Here is a 27,967-nt window from a genome sequence, read left to right as displayed (position 1 = left end):
TACTTGATGAAATAGCGTGTCTTTGGCCACTTTGTTTATTGCAAAGACACAAGGGCAGGGATTATTAAAAAAAAAAAAAAAAAGTGTTGTCTGCTTTGTTTTTACTTGAAATACACGCAAGATTTAACTACTGTATTGCTTTTTTGTTTTGTAGTTAATTCACTAGAGTACAGTAAGGCCTTTCTTACTTCTGGGATATTTTTCAACTTTAATACAGTGTTACATTTAATGACGTTGATACATTTTGAAAACGAATATCCGAACGAATATCTGAATCTTGAACGAATATCTAAATATGAAAATTCCTTGTTTGTCCTAGCACAAAAAAAAATTGCTAAATATAAATAGATACTGATCAATTTTGAACTGAACATTAGTGACTGCTGCTACTGCTGCTCCTGACACCTGGAGCCTCTTTGCTTGAACCAGCGCATCAACATCTGGAGAAAATGACTGGGCTGAGGATGTCTTGAATATCAAGCTAAGTTGAGAATAACATTTTGATTTGTTGATCTTCATGACAGAGAAAGCTTGCTGCTTCTCAGGACACACTATTTCAGCAGCTTTTAGCAGCATTTCTTTAAAAACTCTCCATCAGAGGGCTTCCGAGTGGCACATCCAGTAAAGGCGCTCCACATGGAGTGCAGGATGCGCCCTATAGCCTGGAGATATCAGGTTCAAATCCAGCAATTGCATGGCTTACCTTAACAGCAGCATCACATATACTACAAGCATTAGTAAACATAAATTGCTGCTTTTTAAATGACTGTGCTAATTCAGAGTATTTATCTTCACATAACATTCCTGTATATGTATCATATTTCTTGCCATGGTTTGCTTCATAGTGTCTTTTAATGTTGTATTATGTCACAACAGACACATGCTGCTTGCAAATTAAGAACATTGGCTTTCCATTCATGCCCTCAAAGAAATACGAAATTCCCCATTTCTCTTGAAACACACAGCACTCTGTTCCACCTTTCTCCTCACGGATAAAGACACGATGACACTTGTCACTACAGAACCTGTTCTGGTATCACCGGTGTCGTAACTCAAACGACACACTGCTGTCTCACCGAACGTGGTTGGTGATTGACAGCAATCACAGCAACATGACAATGTGTGTTGCTCACGCAAAAGAACTCACTGGAGGCATGTTTGCACACGTGTTCTAAGAGGTGATAGTGATTACAATAATCAATATGTGCGATTTAGGGAAATCTGTGATAATTGTTGTTAAATACAATAACTTTGAGGTTTTGGGTTAGTTTTTGTATTTTTATACTGTCACCCGGCCCGCGTCAAGTGCCAGAGTATCGGATCAGGCCCGCCAAACAAAACGAGTTTGACACCCCTGTTTTAGTATATGTGAGTACATTGTTAATGGTTTTATGCCTGGAGCGTATGGTAAACGTTTGGTGAAGATTGGTGCAAAGTCCAGGCAGTTATCATGTTCACCATGCAGTGTTGGACAGATGGACGGACAGACAGACATGATCAACAAATTAGGATCCCAATTTTTTTTGATGATGACCCTAACTGTGAGATGCAACCCCAAACGATAGAGTAAAAAGTGTAAAAATCTCTTTAATGGTTCAAATTGTCTCTTAAGACTTGAGGTTGGCATCTAATGAGAGCCGAGAGAAGTACAACAGGTATGAACTGTACACAATAATAAAAAAAAGGTTAGTTACACACGATTTTAAACCTACAGTAATACAAAAAATCCAATTTGTCATTCTCTTGATAAAAGATACTGTTACTCTGTCAAAAAACATGAATTCATGTGACAGTTAAGTTAATAACATTTGACGAGGAAAGTGAGGGTAGCAATTTTAAAAGGACATTCTTTATCTCTGGAGGCCTAAGTTAAAGATTAATGGTCGCACATCACAAAATCACCACTCAGCTGTGCATTGCAACCTGCTGTGCTATATGAATAAATAGAACAGAATACATGTTCGGTTTCTCAAGGAGGCTTGACAGCAGACCATTATCTACAATAGCATAGTGTCTAATTGTTATTTGAATGATTCCAGTTCTTTCACCTACAGTATTACAGCTTCACAATAGAAATTACTTTCCATCTATGTTGCTGCCAGTTCAAAACCAGCCTCTCAGGAGTGTTACACAGCCTCTCCTGTAGAGTGTCACACAGCCTCTCCTGTAGAGTGTCACACAACCTCTCCTGTAGAGTGTCACACAGCCTCTCCTGTAGAGTGTCACACAGCCTCATCTGTAGAGAGTCACACAGCCTCTCCTGTATAGTGTCACACAGCCTCTCCTGTAGAGTGTCACACAGCCTCTCCTGTAGAGTGTCACACAGCCTCGTCTGTAGTGTCACACAGCCTCTCCTATAGTGTCACTCAGCATCACCTGTAGTGTCACACAGCATGTCCTGTAGAGCGTCACACAGCCTCTCCTATAGTGTCACACAGCCTTTGTTGTAGAGTGTCACACAGCCTCACCTCCTGTAGAGTGTCACACAGCCTGCCCTGTAGAGTGTCACACAGCCTCTCTTGTAGTGTCACACAGCCTCTCATATAGTGCCACACAGCCTCACCTCCTGTAGAGTGTCACACAGCATCTCCTATAGTGTCACACAGCCTCTCCTATAGTGTCATACAGCCTCTCCTGTAGAGTGTCACACAGCCTTGCCTCCTGTAGAGTGTCACACAGCCTGTCATGTAGAGTGTCACACAGCCTCTCCTATAGTGTCACACAGCCTCTCCTATAGTGTCACACAGCATGTCCTATAGTGTCACACAGCCTCTCCTGTAGAGTGTCACACAGCCTGTCCTGTAGAGTGTCACACAGCCTCTCCTATAGTGTCACACAGCCTCTCCTATAGTGTCACACAGCATGTCCTATAGTGTCACACAGCCTCTCCTGTATAATGTCACACAGCCTCTCCTATAGTGTCACACATACTCTCCTGTAGAGTGTCACACAGCCTCGCCTGTAGAGTGTCACACAGCCTCTCCTATAGTGTCACACAGCCTGTCCTGTATAGTGTCACACGGCCTGTCCTATAGTGTCACACAGCCTCTCCTGTAGTGTGTCACACAGCCTCTCCTGTAGAGTGTCACACAGCCTCTCCTGTAGAGTGTCTCACAACCTCTTCTGTAGAGTGTCACACAGCCTGTCCTGTAGAGTCACACAGCCGCACCTCCTGTAGAGTGTCACACAGCCTCGCCTCCTGTAGGCGTTCCTGGAGTGTGAAGGTGACCTAGTTATTGACAGCACGCTCTGGAGCTTGTGGCTGGAGATGTACTCTCTGAGATTAGAGGCAATATTCCAGTTATTACTGTCTTACTCCCAGTGCTGTACTCAGCCTAATACTACTTACTGCATGCATGCTCATACACTCAGTTGTCCTCTTCTTTCCTTGCGTGTGGAAGGCCATCACACTAGCATGTTAAAAGTGCAGCACATTATCAGCATATATTACTAAAATAAGTCAAATTCCTGGTCTTGACAAAATAACTTCGATAAAATGTTGCTGCTGCTTCCTGGTACCTAAATGTTTGGCCCTAGAAATATCCTGCCTATCCTGAATAAAAAAATAAAAAAATAAAAAAAAACAAGTGAAGAACCAAAATATTCTCAGCACAAAATAAACTGAGGCTCAGTAATGATGTTAACAAAATGCTTTTTAAAGCGCTGGTTAGCTCTCCTATATGTATTTCTGTGTTTCCTTCCTTTAGGCTTTTCAGCGCTATTTTAGAACAAGCAACGAAAGCAGAGGGGACGAACTCGATAGGCGGAAAGGCGGCAGGATTCGATGTGAAAGCTCTCCGGGCCTTCCGAGTCCTGCGTCCTTTGAGACTGGTGTCCGGCGTTCCCAGTGAGTATTTCCAGGTTCCGCCCGGCTGTGAGGAGACGCAGTGTAAGAGAGAGCAGTGAGATGTTCAGAGGTTACAACACTGGGATGGGTCGGGTCCCCAAGTCGCTCACCTGGTAAAGGCATGGCTGTGCCAAGTTACTGAACTGGACAGAAGGTGTCACATTGACCCTGACACCAGGGACTGCGACACTCACTGCTGGCCAGGCGCCCAGTGAGCATGAGTGACACCCGCAGTACTTGCCTTTGTCCTGCAGGGGCCGGTAGCTTGCCGTCATCTGCTGTTGAGGTCCGGGGTGTTAAGAGGGGATCGGCTTGCCTCCAGTTCTCTTGAGCTGTTGTGGGGAGTTGCTGAAGTGAGGAAGCATAATGCATTCTTAACTTTGGAGAAAAACAGGTTAAAATTATTGGACATAAATACCGGTAATTGCACGTAATTCAGCTGTAAAAAAAAAAGCATTTTGGGAAAATATAAATTCAGGCAATGTACAAAGTTCATGTGGAGATTTGGGTATCTTAATTGAATAAAAACAATATAATCCCTATTTTCTCTGTTTAATGCATGAATCATTTTACTAGCTAAGTATCAATACAAGCATTCATCTGTGTAAAATGTATCTACTTGTATGCATCCATATACTGTATATAGAAAGTACAGTATATAATATACATATTAAACTATATAACTGATATAAATATTGGCAGCTTTAAATATTGCCACTGTTTAAATACTAAAATAGGACTAAACTTGGCATTTCTGGAGCCAGACTGACACCCCTTGCAGAATGTCTCTGTGGTTGCGGTATATAATGTACAGCTATGGCCAAAGGTTTGCATCACCCTTTTGTTTCATAAAACCTTCTGAATAATGTTACGTTAACATATTGAATTACATACCGCTTTATAGTTTTGCATATACGTAACAGAAAACTGACAAAAATTGAAAAATGTGACATTTCGAAATCTAACATGAAATACTATACTGCTATTATGGCTTCCGGTATACTTTTGCGATATCATTTTATAGTTTCTTAGCTTACATGATGTTAAATAAAATATCTAAATTATGTTCTTATAGTTTTTCTCAATCCTGAAATTCAAGATGATGCAAACATTTTGACCATAGCTTTACGCTGCAAAATAGTTTTTTGTGACATTAGGCCTTATTTCCTAAAGGTTCTTAAAAGTAGCCATAAGACACGTGTTAACACAATCCCGTAACACGCGTCTTAAAATTATAAATAAGTTGGTATTTACTAATGTGAATGCCGCTTATTAAGACGCGTGCTATGGAAATCATTAGCATATTAAGACATGTCATCACAGAAGATAAGGAGCATCTTAACGAAATGACGACATGGGGGCCACTGACTATAAAGGAATGAGCAGAGATTGAGGTACGCAGTTGTCAGTTCTTGACTTTTACTAAATGTATGTATTAAAAACGGTGTTTAAAAGGCAGGATCGCCAAAATAAATACATAAAAAGTTATAAACAATCCTACCTACACCATCATGGCTACACAGTATATATAAAAAGCATTTCACTTATACAGTATAGTAGCCTATTCTTTTTTTTTATCCATCATTGATTAGATCAGTCTGCAGCCATTAGGTTACATTAAACTGTGAATATAACGAAGTATGGAGTTGGCATTTAGACCAGGTGGCAGATTTCAGAGATCACCGCATTTCTGTACATTGAAATGCCGTTCACGTGCTTTACAACGTGGATCTCGCAGACACCAACTCTAACTCCAACTGCTAACTCATGTCTTATGCTTTAAGTCGCACTTTATCGTGGTTGATAAATACGGGATTATCTAGCACGCACCTTATCCTTGGATAACACGCGTGTTATCGCATAAGAACCTTTAGTAAATTAAACCCACTGTGTCCCAGCATACTTCTTAGAAATCCTTGTGTTTATATAGCCTTCAACAGCTAAGTGAATAACTAAATCACCCCTGAATTCAGATAAGCTCCATATTTTCTGAAATAGTTTAGCTTACCACTTAATTGCACATTGAAAATGACATGGAATAGGATTACTTTATAGCAAGGTCAATTACAAACACACAGAAAATCACTTCACACTGACTGCTCAGACAACTGAACAAGTTGAAATAAAATTATACTAAATAGCCTGTCAGAATCTGTGTGACATACCCCTCATATTTTATATATATTTTTTCTTTGTGTCTTTATTTCAGATATAAAATCCCCCCGCCCAATACAGTATATAGCACAATTGTCAACCACTCCTATCTTAGTAAGGCAGTGACATCACACCAAGAATCTGTACCTAATGGTAGCTTACCTTATTCAGCCAATCAAAACCATAAATGAGCAAACTACTAAGCAATCATCTGTGAAGGTGATGCCTGGAGGCAGAGTTGAGAGAGTCACTATTAAAAATATTATGTAAATCATTTTATAGAAGAAATGTTAAACATGAGTAGAAGCAGACAGGATTGTTAGGTAGCGTTGCACTGCAGGGTCATTCCAGCTCAAGTGAACCAAATTCTGGGGAGGTGTTTCCTCTATTTGTGGTTGAGGATGAGACATAAACCACGTGTGATGGAGAAAAGGGTTCCAGGATGGCTGTTGTGTGCATGAAAAGAAGATCAGTGAACTCATGCAGCTCCACATCGTGAGAACAAGTCTGAAGTTAAGAATGCAGAGAATGAGCTAATAGATGAGTCATGTCAGTATTATTTGAATGCTTGTTACAAGGGCTTTCCAACCAAAAATAATGAATTGACTTACTCTAATTGATGTAAGGAATCAAGCAACCCACCTTAGTCCACTTGAGCTGGAAGGACACATGTTGGTCTGAGCAGTTTTTCAATGTTGTGGGCTATGGTGTGGTGATCATCCTGTATAAACTCCCATTGCAAGATGATATGTTGCCTGCGAGAATAACAAATTGCTGTCTTTCAGGTCTTCAAGTAGTATTGAACTCCATCATTAAGGCCATGGTGCCCCTACTGCACATCGCCTTGCTGGTGCTGTTTGTAATCATCATCTACGCCATCATAGGACTGGAACTTTTCATGGGCAAAATGCACAGGACCTGCATGTTCTTCAGAGACGGCCTAACAGGTAATTCCTCTTTTCAGTTCTTTCCAACCACACAGAGTGTTTACCAGATTCTTCAACCCTGTAGGCTTGTGTCCATTCATCAATGCTAACTAAGGCTAACTTTTTCAACTGTATAAAAAATATGTAATGCACTTGGATATATGTGTCACATAGACAAAATCTGCATTGTTGGATATCTTTAGACTTGAATGACCATAGAGATCAGAGGCTAAATGGAGTGACTGTGTTTAGAAAGTGTTTAGAGTTGATAAAGTTGCATTTGTGTAGTTTTGTGGCTATATTCATTCTAATCAGTGATTGGCTATTAAATAAATTACAGGTTTTCCTATTGATTCTGGGTCCACTTAAATGCATTCTTGGTCTCGGCACCAAAAGTATTATGTTTATGTGTAATATCCCAAAATATATTCAAAGAGATGTTGAAAGGCCTCTCATACTGCTCCCTGTGAGGCAGTTTGCTCCTTTTCCTTCTGTGGCTTAAATACCCTTACACCTCGTGAGCTTTTTTATTGTCTGTTTTGTTTTTCTCAATATTAGCTGACATATGACTAATACTGTATAGCAGTACTTTATGCGATCCTGTCTTTTTAGCTGAGGCAAGAAAAGTATGATTGAAGGCCGGTTCATCCGCATTGTTAGAGCCAAAGATTTGCAAATGATGATGTATTATCACAGTGGATGGTTATTATTTGTCAGTTAAGGCCTGCTTTTCAAACCCCACTTTCTCTACCATCACCAACATTCCTCCCAGAGATAGCATTGCGTTCAAAGTTATCAATCAAACCGGGATTGTTTAACTTCACTATTTATCATGTAGTGGAAGTAGAAGAAACTACAGTATCCACCAGCACCTCTATGTGTTTATACTTTATTTAGTGGCAGTCAACAGCCACGGCTTTGCTTTCATAGGTCGGGATACAGGCACCAACATGTGTCCTAGGATACCAAGGTTAAAGTGCCTTGGTGGCGGTATTTAATACTAATCAAAGCACTGCACTCTGCCAGTTTAATACTCCCAGAAACAATGTCACGAGTTTGCTCTCTGTCCCACGGATTGTGTTGGAGAGGAGCAGGATACCATCAGCAGTGTTAGCTCATCAAAGCTCATTGTATAATGTTGCTGGTCAGTTTCACCATTTACTGTAGTGTCACATGTGTGTACACAGTCACTGCCAGCATTCCAGTGGGATATCCGCCTGTTGACTTTTGCAGAAATGTGTGTCTGCTTGACTTTCTTATAGTTTTACATCAGATCGACCCTAGAATTAAATCTTAATTATGCACCATTATCCTTATGACAGATTTAACAGAAACACCAAGAAAACATGGTAATACTATGCCGTTGGGTCTCTGTGGGTGTATGCAGGTGTCCTGGCTACCCCTCATGGTAATACTGTGCTGCTGGGTCTCTGTGGGTGTATGCAGGTGTCCTGGCTACCCCTCATGGTAATACTGTGCCGCTGGGTCTCTGTGGGTGTATGCAGGTGTCCTGGCTACCCCTCATGGTAATACTGTGCCGCTGGGTCTCTGTGGGTGTATGCAGGTGTCCTGGCTACCCCTCAGGGTAATACTGTGCTGCTGGGTCTCTGTGGGTGTATGCAGGTGTCCTGGCTACCCCTCATGGTAATACTGTGCCGCTGGGTCTCTGTGGGTGTATGCAGGTGTCCTGGCTACCCCTCAGGGTAATACTGTGCTGCTGGGTCTCTGTGGGTTTATGCAGGTGTCCTGGTTACCCCTCAGGGTAATACTGTGCCGCTGGGTCTCTGTGGGTGTATGCAGGTGTCCTGGCTACCCCTCAGGGTAACACTGTGCCGCTGGGTCTCTGTGGGTTTATGCAGGTGTCCTGGTTACCCCTCAGGGTAATACTGTGCCGCTGGGTCTCTGTGGGTGTATGCAGGTGTCCTGGCTACCCCTCAGGGTAACACTGTGCCGCTCTTTTGCAGGAATGGTTGCAGAGGAGAAGCCGGCCCCCTGTGCCCCGGACACAGCGCACGGGCGGCACTGTAAAAACACCACAAAATGCGAGATGGGCTGGGAGGGGCCCAACGACGGCATCAGCAACTTCGATAACTTCGCCTTCGCCATGCTCACCGTCTTTCAGTGCATCACCATGGAGGGCTGGACCGACGTGCTCTACGACGTGAGTGAGCATCCCTGCCCTGTTTGTGACCTCCGCCACACAACAAGCCAGCCAGATCACTGATCGGGGTAGAGAACTCAGGGCTGTGAGAGCCAACAAATGCAGCACAGTACAGTGTAGAGAACTGGGTACTGGAGACCTGAGAGCCAAAAAACTCAATACAGTACAGTATAGAGAACGGGGTACTGGAGACCTGAGAGCCAAAAAACTCAATACAGTACAGTATAGAGAACGGGGTACTGGAGATCTGAGAGCCAAAAAACTCAATACAGTACAGTATAGAGAACGGGGTACTGGAGACCTGAGAGCCAAAAAACTCAATACAGTACAGTATAGAGAACGGGGTACTGGAGATCTGAGAGCCAAAAAACTCAATACAGTACAGTATAGAGAACGGGGTACTGGAGACCTGAGAACCAACAAACTCAATACAGTACAGTATAGAGAATGGGGTACTGGAGATCTGAGAGCCAAAAAACTCAATACAGTACAGTATAGAGAACGGGGTACTGGAGACCTGAGAACCAACAAACTCAATACAGTACAGTATAGAGAACGGGGTACTGGAGATCTGAGAGCCAAAAAACTCAATACAGTACAGTATAGAGAACGGGGTACTGGAGATCTGAGAGCCAAAAAACTCAATACAGTACAGTATAGAGAACGGGGTACTGGAGACCTGAGAACCAACAAACTCAATACAGTACAGTGTAGAGAACGGGGTACTGGAGATCTGAGAGCCAAAAAACTCAATACAGTACAGTATAGAGAACGGGGTACTGGAGATCTGAGAGCCAAAAAACTCAATACAGTACAGTATAGAGAACGGGGTACTGGAGATCTGAGAGCCAAAAAACTCAATACAGTACAGTATAGAGAACGGGGTACTGGAGATCTGAGAGCCAAAAAACTCAATACAGAATAGCACTGAGAACTCAGTACTAGAGATCTGAGACCAATAAACTCAATACAGAATAGCACTGAGAACTCAATACTGGGGATCTGAGACCAACAAACTCAATACAGAATAGCACTGAGAACTCAATACTGGGGATCTGAGACCAACAAACTCAATACAGAATAGCACTGAGAACTCAATACTGGGGATCTGAGACCAACAAACTCAATACAGAATAGCACTGAGAACTCAGTACTGGGGATCTGAGACCAACAAACTCAATACAGAATAGCACTGAGAACTCAGTACTGGGGATCTGAGACCAACAAACTCAATACAGAATAGCACTGAGAACTCAATACTGGGGATCTGAGACCAACAAACTCAATACAGAATAGCACTGAGAACTCAGTACTGGGGATAGGAAAGAGAACAAACTCAATACAATACAGTGTAGAGTACTGGGAATCTGAGAGCAACTTAATGTAATACACATAACTCAGAGTGTGTGGATTTAATACAATATATTTTAAATTCCATACAGAGAACTCAGTGGTGGTGTCTGAAAACCAGTAAACACAATACAATATAGAGACCTGAAACATGTGCCTATATATACAATATATCCTACTTTGATGTCTTTCCTATGATTCTTAAAATGAAAGTAGTTTGAAATAAATACTCCTGTCTAATTCAATCTGTTGCGACTGCTAAGCGGCTTCTGTTAAGCACAACCAATGTACCAAGATTATGTCTAAACCTAATCTAAAATTCTTTACAATTCCAATGATAAATAATTGATCGGAGTCAGACTCATATATAACTTAAATGCATGCATACATACACACAGCGTTAATATTTAACAACAGAAAAACATTAATGGATTGCCCCTGTATTAATACAAATATTACATTGCTGTAAGTAATTCTTGTAATGGGATTTTATTTTGGGTTAAAATACAGTGTGGGTCGAAAACCAATAAGCAATAAGCAGTGAAGCTGAACCGGTAGCAATAAACTATAGTGTCCGATATACCTGACACCTTACAATCATATGCCAAAGGCCGTTTACATGAGTGAAATGTGCTGACAAGAGTGGCCCCTAAACAAGTATATTTCTTTATATTCACACTGAAGTGTGACTGTGCTTTATGAGCAACCATAGCAGAGAGAGAAAGCCAGAAAGATTGGGGGTTCAAGATGTGTGACTTGTATCTATTGTGCTAGGTTACATTATTCGCTAAAATAATACAAGTTACTGTTTTATATACAGTACATAAGAGCCTCTACATTTGATAGGGCTAAGCAAGAGCCTTACATTAATTATCCCATCATCTTCACCAAGATCCCGACAGTACTAGGCTGCATTGTTCTAAAGAACTTGCTTTTCTTCTCAAAATTTCCAGCAATTAATCATGTGACTTTCGAACCACCTATCTTATAAATGCTCCTTTGCACACAAAAACAACTCAGGGCCTCCTGCGATCAACCAAAATGTGCCAAAGATGAGTTCAGTCTGTCCTCGACTCAGGAGCCAACACATTCCGAAGAAAAATAGAACTGAGTGTTGAGCATCTTAGAGCCAAAATTATTAACTATTAATTATTGGAGAGACAGCATTTCAATAAAGACAGCTACAGGGTATTTGTGCCAAAAGACCAATAAACATAACCAATTACTGGAGATCATGGAGCCAGCACATTCAAAACAGAAAGCTCAGGAAGAAAGATGCAGTGTTCAATAGCAGAATCAATACAAAATACATCTCAGAACTGGAAATCACATCGTCAGCTTAGTGTCATTAGGGTGGAAGAGGGGGTCTACATTGCCTGTTCGACAAGGGCTGATCCGAGTGTCTCTAACCACACTGTAATTGCATGGTAATTACATGTGTGGTTACATAGTAATTACACAGCCACATGTGTAAGTGTAGTATAGTTCCAAAAGATGCTAGTGTAACAGGACGGACAGGGGGCAGAATGTGTAGTGGCAATGTATCACACAACACTTATTACACTAGCAATTGCCAATGTTCTTTCACTTTGTAATTATACATGTTTTTGCATTGTAACTACGCAACCATAGTATAATTACTGTGTTACTATAATGTAAAAATATAGTGTAGTTTGGGGCACATAATGTGTTTGGTTTAAAAAAAAAATAGATTATCCATTTTGTTATAGATCAATAACATTAAACCTGGAGCTGAGAATCGTAAATCTTTATTTTTAATTTTTTTAAGATTGCGGTGTTGTGGAGCTTAGAATAGTGTTATCTTTGTGCATTTAATGTAAACTGACCCCCAGATCAGCCCTCGTATGAATAAATACAGTGGAGCCGAGGAGGGAAGGGTTAGGTACAGTATAGTATAGCACTGTGATCCACACAGGTGACAGCAGGGCTAGAATACACTGGTGTGAAGTTATCTACGGTTTTAAGGTACATTTACTCTGATGAAACTTTCTCAGGAAATCCCTAGAATTCCAGTGCTTCATTTCAACAGCTTGGTCGTGAATACATACCTTCAGCGAATGAATGAGTACCATTGCATTTCGCAGTGTACTGCTAGTTTGATACGCAAGGTGACGGAGAGTTTAAACCCTAGGTTAGCACTCCTTTAAACAGAGACTGCCCTTACACTGTCAGCTTCAATGTCTTACTTTCTGCTTGGCTGCTGCTCTCCTTGTCTGCAGCTCACTCTAAAACCAGGCTACAGGTTTAAAAAAAAAAACTCAATTTGGCCGGCTGGATAATTGCCTCAAGATTTTCTTTCCTCACATGCGTGCAGCATGGATTTGTGGAAAGTGAATCCGTTTTGGAACACCAATGTGCATACAGCTGTAAACAGAGCGCCGAGGGCTATGGTCATCAAAGTACTCCAGGCTTTTTCCTATGGCAGCCCTTCTGTACAGAGAAAGGGGTGTCAATAGATTTAGCTTTAAACCACTGAATCACAGCATGCAGGAGTTTAAGCTCCTCGTCCTGTCTACAGTATCTAAATCACAAGGGTGCAAAATCCTGGTTTAAATACTTTACCCAGCCATAAACGTTCATGCACTATACTATCCACCCCCTTGTGTTCCCCTCCAGGTATTCAGCCAGAAATACTGTATTTATTACAGACTTTTTTCCTACTTTGCATCTATTTATTTAATGTGAGCGCCATCTTCAGTCTTTAGTATTATGAGATGTGATAAATATTAAAAAGGTGATATTATTTAAAGATGATGCTTACATTGTAAAAAGGATCTAATGTGGAAAAAATGGGCCTACATACAGTAGGATTCGATGCACAAGCAAAAAATAGGAATATGGTATAAGACAAGATAATTTCTGCAAATATACCCAATGGTAGTTAAGCTGAAACAACTTAGCAAATATTTCAACTCTGACTGTCATAGATTTGTTCTTTAAATTATAAAACCTAATATGTTAAACCTATTGTAAGTACTTGTGGCAGAGTGCCCCTGGCCCTGTGTGTATTTTGTGTTTTATGTTGCGTGTGGTGTGTTAATGTTGGTGTATATGTATTGGTGCACGTGATATGATGGGTCTGTGTAGCACGAGTGATTTAAAATATATAGTTGTGGGCTCTCGAGTGGCACATCCAGTAAAGGCGCTCCACGTGGAGTGCAGGATGCGCTCTATAGTCTGGACGTCGCAAGTTCGAGTCCAGGCTATTCCTTTGCTGACCGAGGACGGGAGCTTCCAGGGGGCGGCGCTCAATTGACCGAGCGCTGCCCGGTGGGAGGGAGGGCTAGGTCGGCCAGGGTGTCCTCGGCTCACCGCGCACCAGCGACCCCTGTAGTCTGGCCGGGCGCCTGCGGGCTTGACTGTAAACTGCCCGAGAGCTGCGTTGTCCTCCGACGCTGTAGCTCTTGGGTGGCTGCATGGTGTGTCCGCAGTGTGAAAAAAAGCGATCAGCTGACGGCACATGCTTCGGAGGACAGGGTGTATTCGTCTTCGCCCTCCCGACTCAGCACAGGGGTGGTAGCGGTGAGCTGAGCCTAAAAATAATTGGCCATTTCCAAATTGGGGAGAAAATAATAAAAAATAATTGGCAACGACTAAATTTATTAAAAATAAATAAATAAATAACTAAATATATAGTTGTGTTTAGGCACGAGGATTGCACAATCACTTCACATACAGATAAAATGTGTTTTAATGTGTGAACATGGAGTGCACAGATTAGTTCAAGCTAAAAGTAAACAATTGCCACTCGTGCTAGTTTAAACTAGCATGACACTTCTTTGTATTTGTGTTTTGTTGGTCTATTTAATTTGGCCAGCATGCCGTTTGTTTTGTTAAGTGTGTTCTGTTTTGTTCAACCTTTTATTTTCTGTTTAATAATAAACCGGCGCAGAAGCGCAATTCACAATTCATTCACCACTCTGTGTGTATCTGTTCCAGGTCTGACATCACCACTACAGCCAGCCTGTCCACAGTACTATAAGAAAGATACAGTAGCATGATTCAATTCATGAAGCACATAATAAGAGTATATAGCATGTATTAAATAAAGCTGTGGTCGCACAGGCCTCACTTACAGAATCCCTGAGGTGATGCAATGGAACCTGCAGTCCTTTTAATGTGCCTGCTTGTTTGCAGACATTAAAAGGCCTATTTTTACATTTCTATTAAGGGACAATGAGTTGAATTGTGAAGGCCGTGCCTTTAAGCTGCTCAATAAGGCTTGCATAACATTACCTTAATAGAAACATGTCGTAGCTGAAAGGGAGAACACACTAACACTTGAGCCTAAAGAACATGACAGAATGATTCTTTTCACAGGTAATCAAGTGTGCGAAAATGACAATGTGAAAGAAAATAAAAGGAGACTTAACATTGAATAGGACGGCTTGTTTGTTGCATCGGGCATAGCTGAGAAAAGAGCACAATGAGATGGCCTGAAGGAATTGAAAGCAGCACTACTAACATTCTGCAGAGTAGGAAAAAAGCTTTGCAAGATTCTCAGTGGATAGTAGACTGTGGACTACATTTTGTATAGCTGCTTTCAAAACGTTTTGTTAGAGATTCTTGTTAAAAGCCAATTTTTATAAATTAAATCAGGTTACATTAAACAGAGGATGAGGAGTGTATGCTTCAGACATCACGTCCATTGAAAGCAGCTTGCTTCTTTTTGCCTGGCCTGAAACTTCCTTCTCAGATCTCTTACTGTCTCTTTCTCTCTCTCTCTTTCAATCTTCCTTCCATCTTTCCAGATGCAGGACGCTATGGGCTATGAGCTCCCTTGGGTCTATTTTGTCAGTCTGGTTATCTTCGGATCCTTTTTCGTTCTAAATCTGGTTCTGGGGGTGTTGAGCGGGTAAGATTGTTTGTGCTGTTCATCACCAGTGCCCAGTGAACAAGACTCTGTGTCGGTGGGGAAGGGGTTAGGAGAGGTGTACCCTAAAAACGATTTGGAGGGAGGGAAAGGATTTTGTAGCGGATTACAATTTACAAGAATACTGACAATTGTTCTGTTTGGCCCTATTTCTGTAAAAACAATTTGAATTTGAACGTATCTTTCCAGTTGTATTAAATTAACATTGTTTCATCCTTGCATAAACATACAAACAAAACTTGGGAATCTGTGTTGTAAACTGGTTAGATCTCAAAATCCGTTTCTCTCCACCCTACCAGTAAGGCTGCCTCTGACGACAGCATGCCTGTGCGAGAGGCAGTTTTTTGCCATGGAGTCTTGCTGAGCTGAGGCGCTGGGGGATACCCACTAATTATCCCTCCGTCTTTCCAGGTCAATGATGCCATAGGAAATGAGTGGCCCTGGATCTATTTTATTACACTTATCATCATAGGCTCATTTTTTGTTCTTAACTTGGTTCTTGGTGTGCTGAGCGGGTAAGCGGCAACATTCTTTCATTTTATTTGACTTTTCTCCCTCCTTCAATGAATGCAATTTACAAAGATGTTTCAGACACTGTTCACAGTGTATTGGTTCCATAATGGCTGGGGAATGTATAAATGCATTTGTAAGAACATTTGTTCCATTTCACTGACATAAATATGAATCTATTATTAGTATTAGTATATTAGTATTAGTATAGTATTACTATACCTACATACTTTACATAGGGAAATACATACAAACGTGCATACATACTTCCAGTCCACTCCGCGTATAATCTTGCTATTAAGATGCACTTAGCATGTACAGGACCAATGCCTACTGTATACAAATATGCATGTTCATACAAGAACAATAATTACAATTTCATCAGTATAACAACACTGTGTTGTCATTGCTAGTCTAGTTTTCATACAGGGGCAGATGGCAGACTCACCACCAATACTATAATAATAATAATAATAATAATAATAATAATAATAATAATAATAATAATAATAATGTACATATATGTTACATATAAAATACATTATTTGCACTTTCTTCATACATGTTACAGGTTGTGAAGTTATTATTATTATTATTATTATTATTATTATTATTATTATTATTATTATTATTATTATTATTATTCAAATAAAGTACAAATAGCCCACATTATTTCCAATATGGAATTTATCAAATTAAATTTAATGTAATTTAATGTAAGTCAGTTTGTCTGATTCCTCAAACTTCAACACTAGTACACCCTTTATAAATGCTTAGTGTGATAAAGCATGGTAAAGCACAGGTAAGCATTGTATAGCCCAGGGATGTATGGTAAAGAATATTAAAAAACATGGCATATTAAAAAACATGGCAAAACATGGTAAATGTGGGAAAAGCATGGGAAAACTGCAGATTTCCACTCCAAAAGTCCTGTGATAAACTTGAGTAAGTAACAGGTGTATGCCCATATACAGAATTACAGAATATAGTATGAATTACAGACATTGAAACTTTGGATTAGTCATCCTTGGGTTCTTGTTTGGAAATGCATATGCAGTGCAGTCACGCTGAAAGAGTTTGGAATGTTTGAACTCTTCAGATGCAGCTGAGACAGGATTTATTGATGTAGTATTAGCTATTCATTCAAGCAGACTTTAATATTGGTTATTTGCCTGTTACTCAACTGGCATATATAATCTCAACACATGTTAACACTAGCTAGACCCCTGAACTCTCAAAATCGAATTAAGCAGGTCCATAATTCTTAGCAACCTACTTGAGACCTCACCACCAGAATCTGGAAATAAAAACAGACATTCTGGGGCCACACTAAGGAGCTGCCAGAGAAAAAGTGATGTTATCATTTCGTAATATATAGTAGACCCTGTTATGAATGTGATACAGCCCTCTGAAATGTCTTTGTATCAGATAGTGTATAGTTTGTATCAGAAATTAAAATGAGCTTTACAGTTAAATTGTTCATATTTAAACATTTTTTAAAATATAGGGTGCTGTGTAGAAATATAGGGTGCTGATTTTCACTCACTCAAGATCCCCCAATAAGTACTGTGACCTCTTGTGGAATGGATATCAACTAGTATCTTGCAACACCCTATATTTAAAGTAATTGTAGCTAACAAAATAGTTATATACATTTTCTCTGCCATGCACATCCATTCATTGTGTAAGTGTCAAATGTGCCGTTTTGAAAGAAACATGTTTTAGCTTTTAGACTTGCACTTCCTGGGTCATTTCATATAGAGGCTGAAATTGTCCCCACCCCTTCACTGGCTCTTTTCCTTTCAATAAGCAATCAACTGCTTCCCCTATTGACTGACATGTTTTCAGCCAGTAACATGCTTTGACCCAGAGGACACTGCTGCTGTGAAATAACCAAGGAGGTAAGGCAGTAACAGACTTCCTGGAAGGAAAGGCTAGCAAACTGAGAAGTTAGTGTAGTACCAGATGTCTGTTTTAAAATGAAAATACATGTTTCTTTCAAATCACACTGCACATTTCAGACCTATGTAGCTAATAGATATCCAAAATGGGTAATATTAGTGGAATTGTCTTGTTAGCTACAGTGACTGTAGTGTAAGTGTGGGTGCTGCCATGGTGCATCTCTGTGCACTGTACGCCATGGCTGAGCTGCCCCTGTGTGTTCCGTCAGAGAGTTCTCGAAGGAGCGTGAGAAGGCCAAGGCGCGCGGAGACTTCCAGAAGCTGAGAGAGAAGCAGCAGCTGGAGGAGGATCTGAAAGGGTACCTGGACTGGATCACCCAGGCAGAGGACATCGACCCTGAGAACGAGGAAGAGGGGCTGGATGAGGAGAAACCACGCAACCGTGAGTACAACCTGGGCAGTGATAGAAACACCATTACCTGTACACACCATAGGAGAAGAACACAACCTGGGCAGTGATGACAATCCCTTATAATTACCCAGCATTTTTGTATTATATACTGTACATTTAACCAGAGCTTATGTGCTGTTCACTATACTCCAAAACTATTGGGACACCACAACCAATATTTTATTTTAGGGCAGAGTTTAGCTGTACATTACCATAGCAAGTTTCATATGTAAGAGAATGATGAATGCATTGCTATTGATAATACTGATTCATTTGTTGTATTTTATTAGTATTGCTTTTGGTTTGACATGTAGTTTATTTATTGGTAATATCTTTCATGAAATCAATATTTACTTTACAGAAGATGCATGCACCTCGTTATATGTCTGTAATGTCTATAGGGGAAAGGGGAAGCTGAGAACCCTTTTTTAAGCCTGGGTAACCCTGTGGTTGTAGCTAGTTTCCTGTCTGTAGAACTCTGTTGTATCCCAGATACAAAACCAACCTCATCTTTTTAATAAGTGTGAAACACAGGAGGGGAATCAGAGTGATGCCAACAATAGGCAAGCTTCCGAACCCCAAATAGAGTGGTCTCTGTGATGCATCTGATAAACACCATCAGCCACTGCGGAGAGAGCCAGAAATAAAGGGTTAACTCACCCTGGGGGAAATTCACTAAGACATTTAATCCAATGTGTCATTCACACCTTTTTATCTTAAAGATTCAAAATTCAAAACTTATTTGACTTACATTGTTAACTAATTAAACAACTTTCAAATGGAAATTTGGAGTAAAAAGCTTTGTAAATGCCCCCAAACGTGCATTTTTGGAAAGTAGTGTTTCAAATTGTGACCTCAAACTTACAGCGGAGATACAGTTTTATACGTTTTCTTTTATAGGTGGATGTTTGCATGTTTCTGTAAAAGCTTGTGATTCTCATAAAGTTTGATTGACTTGTTGGATTAGCTTGTAAATGCGCATTTGCCTTTAAAATGGCTAAGCCATCCACCCACGGGTTATAAATAGGTATATGAAGATGATCGTTTGTGAGCGCATGATTGCCATGTTTGGCAAAAACCCTTCTAGTTTTAAATAAGGACTGTGTTTTGTTTTGTTTTTAGCTGAGGTCGGTGTAATTTTTTTTAATCTTTGTTGAAAGAATAGAATGTAATGTGTAGCAAAAATAAACCAAATACAGTTTTATCAACTCCTGTTGTTACATGTATTAATGGAAAAAATCTCACATGTGTTGGTTGAACCTTTTTAAATCATACATTCATGGTATAAACAAGTCCCGAGACATAGGCAAGTACTAATGTTAGTATGTTGGTGTTGCAGGAATAGGCTGCACGGTTGGGGAAGGATTTTGCTTGTATGGCACCTTCACCTGTGTCTTGTGACAGCATTTACTCGTTGTATACAATCAACGTTGCTTCAGGTCATTGTCAGTTAGTCTAATTATTCCAGTGTTATGTTTCATTAAAGGCTAATTATATCTGTTAACATGTAAACCCTGTCTGTTATGGTGTAAGATTGCATTTTCTGAAGCACTCTGGGTAACAGCAAGAACCTCAAATGGCAGCTGAGCAGTTCTGTTACCCAAAGTAGACCAGAAGGCTGTCTTATACCATACAAAAGACTCTTATACCATACAGAAGACTGTCTTATACCATTCAGAAGACTCTTATACTTTTTTATTATTATTATTATTATTATTAATTTCTTAGCAGATGCCCTTATCCAGGGCGACTTACAATTGTTACAAGATATCACATTATTTTTACATACAATTACATTATTTTTTTACACGTTATTTTTACATACAGTTGCCCATTTATACAGTTGGGTTTTTACTGGAGCAATCTAGGTAAAGTACCTTGCTCAAGGGTACAGCAGCAGTGTCCCCACCGGGGATTGAACCCACGACCCTCCGGTCAAGAGTCCAGAGCCCTAACCACTACTCCACACTGCTGCTTGTGGCGGAGTGTCCTGCCCCTGTTTATTATTCTTTGTATTTTTGTTTGCGGCGCGGATAAAAGCGCCACGTCTTTTGTTATTGTTTTTTATATTTATAATTTAAAAACCCAGTGAGGATGCATGACTGATCAGCTACTGATTATACAGAAGACAGGCTCAACAGCCCCATAGTAACTTCTTTTAGAAACCAGTGTGGGCCCTACAGTATTTTGGAGCTATTGAAAGGCAAAGGCACATTTTGAGCGGACCAGCATATGTTTAACAACTGTCCACCGGTTTCTTGCTCGTTTTATACTGTTACAGTCATTTTATTTCACTCAGAAAACAAGTCTTTGCCAACTCCAGAATTTTGAAGAGTCAAACAGTAAGACGATCAAGTTGTGATGTATCTTTTATTTTCAGTAGAGACTTAACAAATTCCTTTCAATTAGAAACATTAAGAAGAGTAGACATCTGAGTCATTGCTGATATAATCTACAGTCCTTGAGTCTAATGACACTTAAAACAGGATTCATTCACAGATCCATCATGTTTTTTATATGGTTTTCCTTTATTGAAAAGAATATACCAGTTGTAATGAAGATTTTTGTCATAGACATTGAGAAGCCTATTTTTTCAAAACATTTGTCTACATGAGCCTCTAACCTAGTTATGGATATATTCTCCCCTGTCTGAAAAATGGCATGCACCTATTGTTTTATCTACTATTGAATTTGTTACTGAAGGCGTACATACATGTTCCCGCCTCTGGGATATAATGGACGTACATATTGTACAGTATGTCAAATTTTGGTGGTGAGATAATATAACAGGAGTTGATTGTGCAGTGGTTAAAAGGAAAACTGTCCAGCTTAAATGTAATTATCTCTTCCCGTGTATCAGCAAAATTGCTAAATGAAATAAGAAATTACATTTAATTTTTGTATGTGGCTCTATTCCACCGTGCTTCTAGCCACGAGACAGACAACAAACCCAGTGCATTCCTTAAGAGAGCATTGTCACCAGTAAAAGCAGGGTTGGAAAAATTTGCTTTAAAAAGTAATCCATTACAGTTACAAGTTACTTAAACAAAGTGGTAACTAATTATAGTAACTTATTACTTTGAAAAACAATGAACTAGCTGCGGTTACAAATAGTTAATTCTCTGGCACAGTTTACATTTTACACAGATATTTGTTTTCGGTTTGGTCAGGCTGCAGCTCAAAATATTCTTTAAAGATCCAGCTATTGAACCCACTCGTTCCCTCCTCTCACGCTATTTTCTAGCAAGGTGACATAAAAATGGTGATCATGTCTTGCACTATTAAAGCTCTTTCTGATTTCCATGGTATGCATTAGCCATAGTCCTTTTTTAAAATGTAACTACAAGTCACTGAAAAACATAATCAGATTACAGGAATGTATTTCATGTAATGCCTTACTCCCCCAACACTGAGCAACAGTCAAGTGAGATGTAATAAAGCAGAAACTTTCAGGGCCATATTCACAAAGCCAGCCATGTCGCTGTCAGCATTTCCACTGTCAGCATTACCACTGGCAGCATTCCCCTTGCCAGGATTTCCCCTGCCGAAGGAGCCAGCATGTTCACTGAGCATTGCCGCTGCCAGTGTGGTCAGGACTTCACACTGTGGCCGCCACCATAAACCCAGTGTTGCCTCTGTTCCTGGGCAGGGACTACGAAAGAGACTTTTGGGACTTGGGACTTTAAGGGCGGAGGTTGCTGTGGAAGGGGGGGGGGGGGGGGGGGGGTATGTGGTAGAGCAAGAGCCCTGTCTGTTAATAAAGGGTGGGTGTCTATATGTGTTTTGGTGTTGGTTAGCAGGGATGGGGTTAATTCCTATCCCTGCCAAATACATGTGAGAAGTTGGCTGTTCCCAAATGGGATAATTGGTGCTAATTGGGAACAGCCACATGTTATAAAAAGAAAACCCAAAGCTCCATTAGAGGGAGACTACCAGGGAGCTGGAAACAGAGTGAAGGTACAGTGTTTGGATATACTTGTAAAAGTAGATATGTTTTGGGGACTGGTAAACAGCTTAGCTGTCCGGTTATAGATTAAAAATGAGAAAAGTGTAATTAGCAGTCCTGGAAGGAATTAGGTTTTGTTTGGTTTTGTGTTTCAAATAAACATACAGGCACCATCCTGTTAAAGAAAACCCTAACTGTGTTTTCGGAGTACTCGAAGACAAGTGAAGAAGGTCCTGCATATAATTTACAGTTGCACCCCAACCCCCTTACCTCTGTCTGCAGTCTGTAGTTTTGCGCATGGTTCACCCCAGTCGCTTCTCCTGAGCTGGGAGCTGCTGCAGCAGCGGCTCTGTGCATTATGGTGGTGGCAGAACTTAGGACCCCACATCCACAAGCGCAACACAGCACACCACTGACTCGGAAACAGCAGCATCAGGGGAGTCGGAACCGAGCGGCCGCGGGCCTCGGGGGCCACCTGTTGTGGGAGCAAAGGCCAAAGAAGCAGGCTGTGTGAAAACAAAAAGCTGTTGTCTTCTTATTCTTCAGTTTGCTAAGCTGAACTTTCAAATGCTGTTTTTATTATTATTATTATTTCTTTGCAGACGCCCTTATCCAGGGCGACTTACAGTCGTAAACAAATACATTTCAAGAATCACAGTACAAGTATTAATACAGAGCAAGATAAAATACAATGACTTCAGTTCTAGTAAGTACAAGTATATTATAGTAACAAGTGCCAATGTGTTTCATAAGTAGGGCTTCTAGTTTTCGGTTTTTATTTTCCATCTCTCTCCCTCCCTTTAAACCTTAATTAATAGTTGTTAAGCCTTAACTGAATACCAGATTGTTTAAATTAGCGACGCACTACTTGAAACTAATGCAGTGGAAATTAATAAGATGAATTCTGTGATTAGACCCAGAACAAAATGCAGGTTCAAATAGAATCAGGTGAGATCAATGCACGTTGTTTGTGAACTCAGTCAAGATATGACTTCCTCTGGTAATTAGTGTTTGATTAAGAAAGCGAATCGGCTCAAATTATGTTTAAAGAGGACATCACGTGATCAAAAATAAAACCCAAAAACTAGAAGCCCTATTCATAACTCAAATAAGAAGTATTTACTTCTTATTACAGGATCCATACCTGTATTTTATGAAATACAGGTATGGATCCTGTGTGCTTGAAGCTCCTGGGGGCTGCTCACCCTGGTTCCTGTTTGGGCCACATTGATGAATAGTTATGATGTGTGGCGAGTGTAAGCATTTTGTAGAGGCCAGGGCATTGAAGTGTGCCATAAATATCACAGTGTAATAAATTATTAAAGGGGCCAGCTGCAATGTTTTGAGGGTAGATGTGAGCAGCGTATGGAAGGGAAGGGGAGTGAAAAAAACATTGCTGTTACTGCCTTACCGCCTTGGTTATTTAACCCTAGCAGTGTCTTCTGGGTCAAAGCAGGTTACTCGCCGAAAGCATGTCAGATGTTAGAGGAAGCAGCTGATTGGTTATTGACAGGCAAGAAGCCAGTAACCCTGCAGGTGAAATAACATAAGAAGTGCAAGAGAGTCTAAAAAGCAAGGCTTGCAAACAGAGATTTCTGTAGTACCAGATATCATGTTTTAAAATGAAAATACATGTTTCTTATAACATGAGTTCATTATAAACTGCACATTTGTGACATATAATAAATGAATGTGCATTGCAGAGACAATTTATGGAACTAATGCTTTAAGTCTGAAGGTTGTACATTGACGATGTACAACACACCCTCGCTATAACGGCCTTCATTATAACGAGCATTCAGCTATAACGAACCTGGCCCCTGGACCCCAAATAAAACATTTAAAAAAAGATAAAACACACACTGTCAACATCCCGGTCTGTACACTCGGGACGCCACCTCTGCAGTAAAGTCAACTTTTTTGTCTTAATAAAACGTGCATGCTGTGTAACTATGCCTCCAAAACGAAAATAATTTTATGTTGCGACAAAGCTGGAAACTATATTGATCGTTTGAAAGAAGCAGTATAATGAATATAGCTTGTCAAAAAGCATTCTTTTTTGGCTTGTTCAGCAACCACGTGGCAAAGCAAAATTGATTAAAGAAAAATCTCAGTTTGGGATTCTTGCATGTTGGATTAAGATTTGGTGCACTTTGAAACGATTCATGTTAGAGTGATTTTGAATAAAAGTTTAATTCTTTAACGAATAGGATAAAGCAAAGGCAGAATACTACATACATGAGACGAACAGGTACATGCAATTCTACTTTTATTCACAATCTAATTTTATTAATTTACTCCAACAGTTTATCGTTCATTTTGATTGACTATAACGAAATGATAATTTTACCCTGTTACTTTAGTTATTTAAAAGCCAACAATGAGAATATGGGCAGTGGTTTATATTGTAAGTGCTGTTGCATTTTTTTCTTTCTGTTTTCTTTTTTTAGTTTTCTGTTGTTCTTGCAGACTCCTCAGCCCCAGTGCCACAGTGAAGAATGGAAGTCTCACTCTGGAGGGGTGTGGGGTGATATTGTTTAAAATACAGTACAGGATAAGGGATAGTATTTAAATTGTTAATGGATATATTAGAGGGTAAGTGAACACAAATGTAAAAAGTTTGTTTTTTGCTTTAGAGCGTGATTCACCATGGCCATCTCTCATTGTAATGCTCTAGATGGAAAACAATAAAAGCAGGTCCCCCGGGTGGCTCTCGAGCATGACTGTGCAGCAAATTAAACAGATTTTCATTAAGGGGCTGGACAGGCTTGTCTGTGGAGATTTGTACTGCCTGTGTGTTTCTAAATAGAGGGTCACTCAGGATTGAAAGTATAAATTGTTAAACAGAGGGTCACTCAAGTTTGTGTGAAAAATGGATTAGTACAGATTTTCTACCTTCGTTATTCCCTGTAGCTTCTCTGCTCCTCTGCATCACTTATTCCGCTATACATTATTAATCACTGTTGCACTGCATAATACATAGTAAATACTGTAGCAGGGTCCTCCCCAGGCCTTTTCAACCGGGCGGGCCGCCCGGCAAAGTGGCTGTCGTCACCCGGCTGAAAAAACCTGATCCGCCCGTCTTGCAGATGCTACTGTGCCTTTAACAATAAGGATTGACTGCGCTTCTAGAACACTAGATCACATGCGCGTTGCTGGCTGAAAAAAAAATCTTGGAACCACATGACAGCTGTGTTACGTCTTGACACAACATTTAACCAATCAGAGAGGGGCGGGTTTTCTATGTTAAGCACTTCGAGAGGCTAAAACGTTAAAAATGACTGCTAAAAAAATAACCACTTATTTTCAAAGCAAAAATAGTGACAATGAATGCAGGGGGTCAAAATAAGCCGGCGATCGTTGCAATCCACCACCTAATACTATATTTGCGCCGGCTACTTTATTAAAAAAAATATTACGATTATTTTCGGGTATTATCATTCAGTCCATTTTTTGTCGTATTATTGTACTGTAAGGTGGTGTATAGTACATATGCACCAAAAACACTGTTGTGTTAAAAAAAGGTTAAAATGAACAGTTGCATTAAAAAAATGAAGAACAGCGAAAAACAACAATAGACGTGCATTAACAAAATGCCCTGAAAACTCAACATAAAGAAAACTATTTAAATGAAGCAATGAGCACAATAATTAAGCTAAAAAGGAAGCGAAAAGGTTACCTTATTTTTTTGTTAACTCCAATAACCCTACGTTATCTTTCCCCAGTCAAATCGTAGAGTGCCTAAATAAGCATGGTAATTTACCATAATAAAAAACAGTAATGGAAAAGAAAATGTAGAACATAAAAAAGAGCAACCAGGTATAGTCAACGAAAAACAACACATTATTCAAATTCTTTGTCGTATTATATATTTAAGATAAGGCAAGTTTATTTTTCTGTTAAAAGTGCTCCCGGGTATAATGTTCTGCCGCCCGGCTGTACAGAATTCCTGGGGAGAACCCTGTGTAGTATAAACACATACTGAGAACTTTCGCTCGCTATAAGGAAGGTGTTTGCATTTAAATTAAGAACATAAGAACATAAGAAAGTTTACAAACGAGAGGAGGCCATTCAGCCCATCTTGCTCGTTTGGTTGTTAGTAGCTTATTGATCCCAGAATCTCATCAAGCAGCTTCTTGAAGGATCCCAGGGTGTCAGCTTCAACAACATTACTGGGGAGTTGGTTCCATACCTTCACAATTCTCCGTTTAAAAAAGTGCCTCCTATTTTCTGTTCTGAATGCCCCTTTATCTAATCTCTATTTGTGACCCTGGTCCTTGTTTCTTTTTTCAGGTCAAAAAAGTCCCCCGGGTCGACATTGTCTATACCTTTTAGGATTTTGAATGCTTGAATCAGAATAGATTCAATTATTTTAGCCTGTCTGCATACGACATGCCTTTTAAACCTGGGATAATTCTGGTTGCTCTTCTTTGCACTCTTTCTAGAGCAGCAATATCCTTTTTGTAACAAGGTGACCAGAACTGAACACAATATTCTAGGTGAGGTCTTACTAATGCATTGTAAAGTTTTAACATTACTTCCCTTGATTTAAATTCAACACTTCTCACAATATATCCGAGCATCTTGTTGGCCTTTTTTATAGCTTCCCCAAATTGTCTAGATGAAGATGTTTCTGAGTCAACATAAATTTCTAGGTCTTTTTCATAGTCCCCTTCTTCAATTTCATTATCTCCCATATGATATTTATAATGCACATTTTTATTGCCTGCATGCAATACTTTACACTTTTCTCTATTAAATGTTATTTGCCATGTGTCTGCCCAGTTCTGAATGCTGTCTAGATCATTTTGAATGACCTTTGCTGCTGCAACAGTGTTTGCCACTCCTCCTATTTTTGTGTCGTCTGCAAAAATTTGACAAGTTTGCTTACTATACCAGAATCTAAATCATTAATGCAGATTAGGGACCTAATACTGATCCCTGTGGTACACCACTGGTTACCTCGCTCCATTTTGAGGTTTCTCCTCTAATCAGTACTTTCTGTTTTCTACATGTTAACCACTCCCTAATCCATGTGCATGCATTTCCTTGAATCCCTACTGCGTTCATTTTGAGAATTAATCTTTTATGCGGGAGTTATTACAGTACTAACCCCTGTGGTGTAAAAGAGGTAATGCATGCAGGAAATATACTGTACCAGGTCTGTAACAGCTCTGGCCTGATACTGCAGCTTGGCTCTACTGTAAGGTGCTGAAGAGTCTGAGGTTCAAGCCTACCCTTCGCCTGTGCATTGGGTTTCCTTGTCCTGACAGTCCCTCACAGAGTCTGGTAGGAACCACTTGCTCCTGCCTGTTACACATACATTATGATGCACAAAAGATGCTGGCTAGCTGACACTGGGAAGTCCTGTTGCTTTCGTCTCAGTGGATTCTCTTCCCTAGTTTTAATAAACACTAAACCACCAGAGTAGGTAACAAAAAGACCAGAGAACAGTAAATAAAGTATCCAAATCAAAACATAGTACACACATGTTATTTTTCAGTGTATTTTTATCTAGTAATTTAGCAGACGCTTTTATACAAAGTGACTTACAGAGACCTGGGCGTGAACTATGCATCACAACTGCTGCTGCAGTCACTTACAATAGGACCTTGGTTTTACATCTCATCCGAAGGATAGAGCACAAGTTAAGTGACTTGTTCAGGGTCACACACAGTGAGTCAGTGGCTGAGATGGAAGCAGGAACCTCCTGGTAACAAGCCCCTTTCTTTAACCACTGTACCACCAAGCCTCATATTAAAATCCAATGTTGGGGTCTCAGGTCTGATAAATGGTGGTGAGGAAACAGTTTTCAGGCCCATCTCTG

The 27,967-nt window shown here is 40.1% G+C and overlaps 1 protein-coding gene across 2 annotated transcripts in view; it reads left to right on the top strand.

Annotated features, from left to right (window-relative positions):
• Positions 1-27,967, top strand: part of LOC117419745 (voltage-dependent L-type calcium channel subunit alpha-1C-like) — a 342,930-nt gene that overhangs the window by 219,144 nt on the left and 95,819 nt on the right. For both annotated transcript variants that reach the window (XM_058986425.1, XM_058986423.1), the window contains 5 exons: positions 3,708-3,847; positions 6,787-6,948; positions 8,892-9,088; positions 15,211-15,314; positions 18,013-18,185. In XM_058986425.1, coding sequence (XP_058842408.1) covers positions 3,708-3,847; positions 6,787-6,948; positions 8,892-9,088; positions 15,211-15,314; positions 18,013-18,185 — 776 coding nt within the window. The remainder of the gene's footprint in view (positions 1-3,707; positions 3,848-6,786; positions 6,949-8,891; positions 9,089-15,210; positions 15,315-18,012; positions 18,186-27,967) is intronic.

This window comes from Acipenser ruthenus, chromosome 14 (genome assembly GCF_902713425.1).
Source record: "Acipenser ruthenus chromosome 14, fAciRut3.2 maternal haplotype, whole genome shotgun sequence".
NCBI lineage: Eukaryota > Metazoa > Chordata > Actinopteri > Acipenseriformes > Acipenseridae > Acipenser > Acipenser ruthenus.
The sequence above is the reverse complement of the archived record's forward strand: the minus strand, read 5'-3'. Positions and strand labels throughout refer to the sequence as shown.